Source organism: Natrix helvetica (genome assembly GCF_964273705.1).
Source record: "Natrix helvetica genome assembly, chromosome: 14".
Lineage (NCBI taxonomy): Eukaryota > Metazoa > Chordata > Lepidosauria > Squamata > Natricidae > Natrix > Natrix helvetica.
The window spans coordinates 12520975-12531516 of NC_138564.1; the positions used below are offsets into that span (position 1 = coordinate 12520975).

At 44.4% G+C, this 10542-nt stretch overlaps 1 protein-coding gene across 1 annotated transcript; it reads right to left on the minus strand.

The window, feature by feature from the left end:
- Positions 1-314: 314 nt before the first annotated feature.
- KMT5A (lysine methyltransferase 5A) lies at positions 315-9991 on the minus strand. Its single transcript, XM_081966664.1, has 9 exons — positions 9237-9991; positions 7203-7330; positions 4909-5062; positions 4552-4762; positions 4337-4424; positions 2569-2628; positions 1714-1904; positions 829-1058; positions 315-427 (listed from the first exon to the last, which is right to left on the minus strand). The coding sequence occupies exons 1-8, from the start codon at positions 9244-9246 to the stop codon at positions 848-850; spliced, it is 1053 nt and encodes a 350-aa protein (XP_081822790.1). The 5' UTR covers positions 9247-9991; the 3' UTR covers positions 315-427; positions 829-847.
- Between the last annotated feature and the right edge of the window lie 551 nt (positions 9992-10542).

Sequence of the window (10542 nt, forward strand, 5' to 3'; positions counted from 1 at the left end):
TCCTCCCAAAGCGGAGGTGATCATCCTGGACAAAGAGGCCCAAACACCTCCAAGGAAAACTAGACGGTCCCTCAAATGTTCTTGTGTCAGCTTTCACTGGTGCCTGGATAAGAAAAGGAGGAAACCAGTTTTTCTCCCCAAAATTCATTCTTCACCCTTTCTTCGATCAGTTTCAAGACGGAAGTGTTGCATTTGTATATATATATATATATATATATATATATATATATATATATATATATATATATATATATATATATATATATATATATATATATATATATATATATATATATATATATATATATATATATATATATATATATATATATATATATATATAAAAAAAACATCCGTAGGGTGCAGAAATCCGAACGGTTCACGAGATGTCCATGCAGACGGGAAGGACGCATCGAAGCAGGGATCTCTGCGAAGCCAAGGAAAGGAGAGTGAAGAAGAAAGAAGAGAGAAGAAGAAGGATGGAAGGAAGACAAAGAGGAGGAGGAAGAGGAGAGGAGAAGGATGGAAGGGTGGGGAGATGAGGAGAAGAAAAAGAAGAGGAGGAAGGAGAAGGAGGAGAAGAAGAAAAGAAAAAGATGAAGAAAAAATAACAATAATAAAATCAGTCTTTTCATATTTATGTCAGTTCAGGTGAAGACTTCATCGTCCCTGTTGGCCTTTTAACCAATTTCATTGCATTTAAAGTACAATGACAATAAAGATTATACTTATACTTACTTACTTAGCCAGCCACGAACGAGATCTCTGGGAGGTAACCTCCCCTAAGAGCTGCCAACAAGTCCTCTTTAAGGAAAACCCAATGCTTACTCTCGTGCAAGGGATCCCTTCAGTGTTTCAACCAGGGATGGGCCTCCAAAGATGCTTTGCTCCGGTCCCCGTAATCGTACAGCAACTCCTCGCCAGCTTTGATGTCCCGGGAGGCCACCAGGATGAGATGGGGGACTCCGCTGATGTCGTGGAGCTTCGTCTGACAGTTCCCACACTTGCTGTGATTCACCAAACGTCCTAGGCGATTCGTCTCTTTGGTGGCATCGACACTAAGGGGTGGATTTCATGGAAGAGAGAGGGGTGGGGGAAACACAGAAAAGCTTGATTTCTCTGGTCCAATCATGGATAGCAATTGATGAATACCGTTAAAAGAGAGTATTTTAATAGGAAACAAACCCAGTTTGCTATTGGGCTGGCAATAAGTTCAAATTTTTAGAACTTCATTGTTCTAAACTCGGTTGAAGATGGATGGACTTCAACCTCCAGAATTCTGGGAGTTGAAGTCCACCCATCTTCTGAGCTCCAGCAACCATAGAGTCTGGGCTGTAAAGAAGCCAGACCCCAAGGAATTCTGGGAGTTTAAATCCCCACTTGTTAAAAGTTGAAATTCACACATCTTTTGAACTCCAGCAACCATAGAGTCTGGGCTCTAGAGAAGCCATACCCCGGGGACTTCTGGGAGTTTTGAAGTCCATCCATCTTCAAGTTTGCGAGGCTGAGAAACACCAGTTAACTGTGGTTTGTTGAATGTAACACAACTGACTAAATATGCACAACGTATCAGGCATTTTGAAAACGCTGGTTTCAAACACAAGCTACTCTGTCTCGGTTGCTTCTTTTACTCTTCTTTTATTAGAGTTATTTTCTCAAAATTGGTTTTCGGGGCAGGATAGGGAGGAAGGAGAGAGGGAGGAGGATGCTTACCAGAAAGTCTTACTCAAGTATTGGAAATAGTACATATAACAACCCGTCGATGGATCCTGGGCGTAAGCTGCTTCCCGTTTCTTTGCATCCGTAATTTCAATGAGGTCTCCGTGATATTCGACCACAAATTCACCCCGGTTAAAATGCCTGGTGGCAATGACGCCCCGGCCTTTGCCGTCAATAAAATCAATCTGCGGAGAACAGCAAGGGAAATTATTCATAAGGGAAACCGTTCCGCCCCCCCCGCCAGTTCCTTGAACGTCGTTCAGCGTAATGACCGAAAGGCGAAAGGCGGTTTGTCAACATCCTGGTTTCCACCTGAAAGCAGTTAGGCTGCATTTTATTTCTGAATTTCAATTATTGTAAAGGTAAAAGATCCCCTCACAAATGCGTGCTAGTTGCTCCCGACTCTAGGGGGCGGTGCTCATCTCCGTTTCAAAGCCGAAGGGCCAGCGCTATCAGAAGACGTCTCCGTGGTCATGTGGCCGGCATGACTAAATGCCCGAAGGTGCGCGCAACGCTGTTCCCTTCCCACCAAAGGTGGTTCCGATTTTTCTACTTGCATTTTTTACGTGCTTTCGAACTGCTAGGTTGGCAGAAGCTGGGACAAGTCACGGGAGCTCAGTCCGTTATGCGGCAGTAGGGATTCGAACCCCCGAACTGCTGACCTTTATGATCGATAAGCTCTGCGTCTTAGCCACTGAGCCACAGCGTCCCTTTTTCAATTATTGTAGCCTTGCTTTTAATGATATTTATCGCAGCTTTTAACTTTTTACGTCGCTTTGCACATGGCTCGTTTTAGTCCATGAGTGAGGCGGGTGATTTCTAAAGGTGATCTATGAAATATAAATTTACCTTCATCCCGTCTTCTTTCCCACTCTTGATTAACTCATCTATCCGTTTTTTCTCCTCTGTCTACAAGATAGAAGACAAAGCAAGGAATTATTGCTACAAATATGCAAGACTGTCTATTTACTAAGTCTGCATTCCTATTACTATTCATCTTCTCATCGTTCCTATCACCCATCTCCTCCCACTTATGACTGTAACTTTGCTGCTTGTATCCTTACGATTTATATTGCCTGTTTCCTAGTATGATTTGATTGCTTATTTATACCATATGACTATCATTGTTGTATCTTATGATTCGTGATGAATGTATCTTTTCTTTTATGTACACTGAGAGCATCTGCACCAAAGACAAATTTGTGTGTCCAATCACATTTGGCCAATGAAGAATTCTATTCTATTCTATTCTATATTCTATTTTTATTCTATCCTATCCTAGTTTAGTCTAAATTCCTATTCTATTCTATTCCTATTCCATTCCATTCTATATTTCTATTCTATTCTATTCCATATTTCTATTCTATTCCTATTCTATTCCATTCCATTCTATATTTCTATTCTATTCCTATTCCATTCCATATTTCTATTCTATTCTATTCCATATTTCTATTCTATTCCTATTCTATTCCATTCCATTCTATATTTCTATTTATTCTATTCCTATTCCATTCCATTCTATATTTCTATTCTATTCCTATTCCATTCCATATTTCTATTCTATTCTATTCCATATTTCTATTCTATTCCTATTCTATTCCATTCCATTCTATATTTCTATTTATTCTATTCCTATTCCATTCCATTCTATATTTCTATTCTATTCCTATTCCATTCCATATTTCTATTCTATTCTATTCCATATTTCTATTCTATTCCTATTCTATTCCATTCCATTCTATATTTCTATTTATTCTATTCCTATTCCATTCCATTCTATATTTCTATTTATTCTATTCCTATTCCATTCCATATTTCTATTCTATTCTATTCCATATTTCTATTCTATTCCTATTCTATTCCATTCCATTCTATATTTCTATTTATTCTATTCCTATTCCATTCCATTCTATATTTCTATTCTATTCCTATTCCATTCCATATTTCTATTCTATTCTATTCCATATTTCTATTCTATTCCTATTCTATTCCATTCCATTCTATATTTCTATTTATTCTATTCCTATTCCATTCCATTCTATATTTCTATTCTATTCCTATTCCATTCCATATTTCTATTCTATTCTATTCCATATTTCTATTCTATTCCTATTCTATTCCATTCCATTCTATATTTCTATTTATTCTATTCCTATTCCATTCCATTCTATATTTCTATTCTATTCCTATTCCATTCCATATTTCTATTCTATTCTATTCCATATTTCTATTCTATTCCTATTCTATTCCATTCCATTCTATATTTCTATTTATTCTATTCCTATTCCATTCCATTCTATATTTCTATTCTATTCCTATTCCATTCCATATTTCTATTCTATTCTATTCCATATTTCTATTCTATTCCTATTCTATTCCATTCCATTCTATATTTCTATTTATTCTATTCCTATTCTATTCCTATTCCATATTTCTATTCTATTCTATTCCTATTCTCCTTCCTTCTTTCCGTATTCTATTCTATTCTATTCTATTCCTTTATCACCCAGGGCAAAGTTGGACTGGGGACAATTTGGGAATTGGTATCGTTCTTTAGTAGTCCTGAAGAGGAACACGTTTGTTAAGAGTAAGAGAGAAGCTATAAGACAGACCTTACCTGTAATTCTTTTTTATTCTTTCTGGAACTTCTTCTAACTGGATAATAGTCAGTTACCTTTCGGTTTGGGGTTGTTTTTCCTTGGCCTCTGAGACAGAGAAAAAAACAGGTCCATGTGAAAGGGCTGGAGCTTCTTTCCACTGCCTCCGGATGCTCCCAAAATTCAGAATTAAGTTACCCAAAGCCTCACCCCCTCTTTAAAAGTTGGGACTCACTTCCTTCGGGACGTAGGTTTTTTGCTTCCCTTGTTCAGGCCCTGCTTTTGGGTGGGGACCACGTCCGATTCGGCTGGCGGGAGTTTCTGAATTTCCGTCGGTTCGGGATTGGGGCTGGAGGGAGGCGCGGAAGATTCACATTCGGTGGCGCTGCTGTTCTGTCTGTTGGGTTTTGCAACGCTGGAGGCCGAGTCACCCACCGGTACTCGGTCTGCAATTTGGGGAAGAGGGGGGGGGGAGAAAGAAAGAGGAAACTAGCAGAATAGATCTTACATTTCTTTCCCCCTTTGCACCTCAGAAAATTAGAAAGTATGCCGGGATGCGTAGCCAACTCCTAAGAGAGAAATGTATTCTTACCTTCCAGTTTTTGGCAGGTTTCAAGTTTGCAGGTTTGGCCTTTTGTCTCGGTGGGTGTGGTGGAGTTTTCCTCTTGAAGCGGGGGCCGAGAGGTAGGAATTTTACTGGGATTCACGTAGCTGTAGATTTTGGCTTGACAAGTAAAGATGTGCTCCTAAAAGGGAGAGATTGGAAAAATACAGACCTCGTTCGCCGTCGTTGGCTTCAGCAGAATTTGCAAAATAATAATCTACCAGAGATTAAGTTCCGACACTGGGTTGAGCCGTAGAGCGTCCATGCCCTAAACCAGTGTTCCGTAACCTCTGCGTCTTTAAGAGGCATGGACGTCAACTCCCAGAATTCCTTGATGGTTGGAGAATTCTGGGAGTTGAAATCCATCTTCCTGTGGAATTCTGGGAGTTGAAGTCCACACATCTTTGAAAAACACTGTTCACAGCCTGTATGAATTCTGAGGAAGTAAATCGTTTTGGTAAAATTGAGAAACACTACCCTAGTATAAGCCATAGTTTACAAACCATCCAGGTTAAGGACCCTGAATCCTCCTGGACGGTAATCCAAAACCAGACGGCATGAATTTAGCTTGGATGTCTGAACTAGTACAACCCATCATGTAACATCCGGCTGGGATATAAAGAACACCCCATACTGAAAATAACATAAATACAGATTATAGTAAATATAGTACAAACACAGACTACAGCAAATACAGCTTAAATACGGGATATAGTAAATACAGTATACATAGAGGCGATAGTAAATATAGCTTAAATGCAGAATATTGTTATTATAGCATAATACAGCATATAGGAAATATAGAGTAAATATGGCATATAGTAAATACTGTAAGGTAAAGGTTCCCCCCGCACAGGCGTGCTAGTCGTTCCCGACTCTAGGGGGCGCTGCTCATCTCCGTTTCAAAGCCGAAGAGCCAGCACTATCCGAAGACGTCTCCGTGGTCATGTGGCCAGCATGACTCAACACCAAAGGTGCACGGAACGCTCTTCCCTTCCCACCAAAGGTGGTTCCTATTTTTCTACTTGCATTTTTTACGTGCTTTCGAACTGCTAGGTTGGCAGAAGCTGGGAAAAGTCACGGGAGCTCACTCAGTTACGCGGCAGTAGGGATACGAACCGCTGAACTGCCGACCTTTCCGATCGACAAGCTCAGCGTCTTGGCCCCTGAGCCACCACGTCCCCTATACAAATAGAGGAGATAGTAAATGCATCTTAAATGCAGAATGTAATTATAGAATAAGACAGCATATAGGAAATGTACTGTGTTTTCCTGAAAATAAGACAGAGGGTCTTATTTTCTTTTGACCCCCAAAATAAACACTTGGCCTTATTTTTGGGGAGGGCTTATTATTTTTGAGGTGCAGGAGGCGGTGAGCGGGGTCACCTCATGGCTGCTGCTGTGTTGCAATGTTTTCGGGGCTGGCTTATTTTAGTGCATGCGCTCAAAAGCTCCGATTGGGCTTATTATCCGGGGAGGTCTTATTTTCGGGGAAATAGGGCAGCATAAATATTGGGGAAAGCAAATACAGTACAAGCAGGAAATATAGTAAATATAGCATAAAAGAGAATATAGTAAATCGGACCTAAATACAAGATATAGCAAATATAGTGTAAATAGAGGATATAGTAAATACAGTACAAGTAGAAAACACAGTAAATATAGCATAAAAGAGAATATAGTAAAAGGGATATAAATACAAGACACAGTAAACGTAGCATAGAGGATATAGTACATATAGCATGAAAGTTAATAGAATAATGATAGAAATGCAGGATACAGTATAAACACAATATAAGTACAGCATAAACACAGAATATAATAAATATATCATAAAGACAGAATACAGTAAAAATGTGTTTCCAGCTAAAAAGGGGGATTCCCAGGGGGGCTCATCCTCCTGCCCACCCACCAGCAAAGGCTGAGCCGCCCCAGTGCTGGACTACAAGGCCCATCCTCCCCAGCCAGCTGCTCCCCCCCCCCTCCCCTGGAAGGAGGGAAACCCTAGCCCGCCTGTTGCAGAGCGGATGCCTTTCCTGGCTGCAGCTCCTTTTCCCTGGAAGGCTCTTTCCCATTTCTCCCTGCCGGGCAGGCCGTTTGCGAAGGCGGCGACCCCCGGGCGAGGGTCCCCCCACTGCCTTGCCGCCCACCCAGGGCCCGATCCCACCGCGCCCTTCCTATCCGGCTTTTGCGCTGCGCCCTGGGCGCACGGACGCTGTCTGCCCTCCCCGGGCGCTTCTGCCCTCCTGGCTGGGAAGGGGAGAGGGGCGATCTGGGCTTACCCCGTTCATCCTGGGCCGGGCCGGCTCCCGCTTCTCTCCGCCGCCGCTTCCTCCTCCTCCTCCTCCTCCGGGGCCCTGGTCCGCCTCCGCCGCTGCCGCCCGCCCCGGCTTGGGCATCTTCCGCCGGCCTGCGCAGGGCGAGAAGGGGGGAAGAGAGAGAGAGAAGGGGCCGCTGCCCCGCGCGCTCTTGGCCCGGCGGGCACAGCTGGCAGAACGGCGGCGGCAGGAGGAGGAGGAGCCGCCGCCGCCGCCCGCCCCGAGCCTCTTCCCAGGGCTGCAGGGGCCGCCCGGCGCCCGGAGGCGCGTCCGGGACACTCGGTGGGCAGGGCGGCCCCGCAGCGCCTGGTCGGCCAGCCTGGTTCTCGGAGCTGGAAGGGGTCCCAGCGGGAGATCTGGCAGATCTTCTTGCGGGGGGGGGCAGGGGGGATCCTCTGCTGTTTGCAAGGAGGAGACAAGGAGCTCCAGTGGATTCGCTTTTGCTTTCTTTCTTTCCTTCCTTCCTTTTCTTTCTGTTTCATCTCTCTCTCTCTCTCCATCTATCCATCAACTTCTATCTCTCTGCCCATCCATCAACTTTATCTATCATCTATCTCTTTAACATCTCTATATCATCTTTCTTTATCATCTGTCTGTCTGTCCCATCATCTATCTATCTATCTATCTATCTATCTATCTATCTATCTATCTATTATCTATCTATCTATCTATCTATCTATCTATCTATCTATCTATCTATCTATCATCTACTTCTATCCATCAACATCTATCAACTGCTATCAACATTTACCCATCAACATCTATCTATCTATCTATCTATCTATCTATCTATCTATCTATCTATCTATCTATCTATCTATCTATCTATCTATCTATCACCTACCTACCTACCTAATTCTATCCATCAACATCTACCTATCAACTTCTATCAACTTCTATCTATCTATCTATCTATCTATCTATCTATCTATCTATCTATCTATCTATCTATCATCTATCATCTATCTATCTATCATCTATCTATCTATCTATCTATCTATCTATCTATCTATCTATCTATCATCTATCTATCTATTTATCTATCTATCTATCTATCTATCTATCTATCTATCTATCTATCATTCATCTATCATCCATTGCCTGTGTCTCTATCATCTGTCTGTCTGTCTGACTATATGTTATCATTCCCTATTGGCGATTCTATGGACCAGATCGCCACATCTTCTGATCTTACGCTCATCCATCCATCCATCTCAACCCATGGCAGCAAACAATATTATTTCTCCACCTCCCCCACCCTGTGAGGTGGGTCGGGCTAGGCAGGACTAGAAGTCCTCTTCTCTTCTGGTGCCAGACCACAGTGGGGTCGTGTTGTTGAAAAGGTCATTTGTGAAAAAGACTAGATGCTTTTGAAAAACTAATTGGGGTGGAATCCGGTTGCTAAGGATAGGAGACCACAAGGAAATCTTTAAGACGAGATCCTAGGCATGAAAAGTCGAGGACCCATCCCGGAAGTAAGCAATGAGGGGAAAAAATGGGCATGGCTTGCCACAGAAATCACCCAATCGCCAAGAGTTGAGTCTTCCCATCTTTTGCACAAATTCACACTGTTTAGTCAAATCCCCAACTTGAAAATGGGTGGATTTCCACTCCCAGGGTTCCCCATAGCTGGCTGGGGCATTCTGGGAGTTGAAGTCCACCCCTCTTCAACAGGGCCAGGGTTGAGAAGGCGCCTTCTAACCCACCCAACTCTCCCTCTTATCCCATCTCTCCATCCAGGTCAGGGGTGGGCAACTGGAGGGGGGGGAGGTCCTTTCCCACCTGCGGACTTCAACTCCCAGAATCCCTGGCTCAGGAAGTCTGGGAGTTAAAGTCCGCAGATTTTAAAGGGGCCATCCCTGCTCCAATTTTGGACGACGGTCCTCATCATCCTCGCCTCCCGTCGCCCCCTCCACCACCAGACCCTTGCTCCTTACCCCCTCCCCACCCATCAGGACCCCCCCACCCAACCCATCATCCCCCTTCCCTGCGCGTTACCTTTGGCCATGCTTCGACCTGCCAAAGGGACCCTTTGACAGCCCAGCAAAGGGCGAGGGAAGCGCTTCTTCCGCGAGGATCCCCTCGTCCCCTCCCCGAGGGGCTGCCAAGACTTTTCTCAAGGGGTGTGGGAGACCTCTAGGCCCCCCCTCGCCCTGCCACTCAAACTCCTCCGGGCTCCCGATTGGGCGGCGGGAAGGCGTTTCCCGGTTGGCGCTCCAAGCCCGAGGAAGGCAAGAGTTTGAAATGAGCTTGCCGGGCGCTGATTGGACGGCGCGGCGTCAAGGCGGCTCCTGATTGGAGGAGGCGCGCCGCGCCTTCTTCCGTCTTTTTCTCCGGCTGGGAAAGGAGCCACGTGGGTGGAAGCGGCGGCCCGGGCCGTTTCTGGCTTCCCGGAGCGGCCGGTTGTGGGAATCGGGTCAATCCTGGACACGTGTCGACAGCTCGGAGGTGGGGGAACGCAGCCTCCGCCCGAGCAGGCCGGTTCCACGCAGGGTATACGGCTCCATCTTCGCCGCAGCCCCAGGTTTAAGTCGTAAACGGCGGCATCTCGGCAAGGAGAGAGCCTGTAGGACGCCGCAAGAGGCGCAACGTGGGAATCCGTTCGCAGCGGGGGCAGATTGCGGCGCTCCCTGCGCAACTTTCTTCCCTTTTGAAGAATAACGGTGTTTTGTTCATTCTTTTAGCATCAAGAGCGGGTTGTCCGTTCGCCGGCGGCGTTTCACCTCTTGCAAAGCAGGGCGTCCAAACCCATCGTAAATAAAACCTAGCCTGTAAATAAGAAACTATTATGTATCGCATCGGCTCTTTTATTTGGAGACCTTGATGGGCAAGGTTTATCTAGAAAGCATAGTTGATCCTCAAATAATGGCCATTGAAGCATCACGTTTTGTCTCCCCCCCCCCCCCCAACACAAAGATGGAAAAAACAGCATTGTAAATTCAGCCGCAAAAAAGAACCCGGGCAACGGCTCAATATCAAATTAATGTCAGGCTGTCTTCGGAGACTGGTGGAATGGGAAGCGGCTAGCTAGGACAATGCCACCCCGTCACTCATTACCCGTTTCTGCCGTTCATCCCCATGATCCATCTGTGGTTATTAGCAGTCAGCAATTCCAGGTTTTAATTAGTTTGTAAATGTTCAGTTCTACATCTTTTACCCATCCATTCATGATTTTTTTCAATTGCAGCATTTTAATTCCTTTTCTCTGTTCAGCTGTTAAAATGCTGGTTCATATTTTAGTTTAAGTTTGTTGACCTTCCTTGGCTCATGACGTTTTGTCTGTTATGTCATGAAATGTAAGAGT

Excerpts from the sequence above, each read along its gene's own strand:
- KMT5A (XM_081966664.1), bottom strand. Across the intron at positions 4,763-4,908 it reads AACCTGCCAAAAACTGGAAG|ACCGAGTACCGGTGGGTGAC; the intron begins GTAAGAATACAT and ends CCCAAATTGCAG. Across the intron at positions 4,425-4,551 it reads AAACCTACGTCCCGAAGGAA|AGGCCAAGGAAAAACAACCC; the intron begins GTGAGTCCCAAC and ends TCTCTGTCTCAG.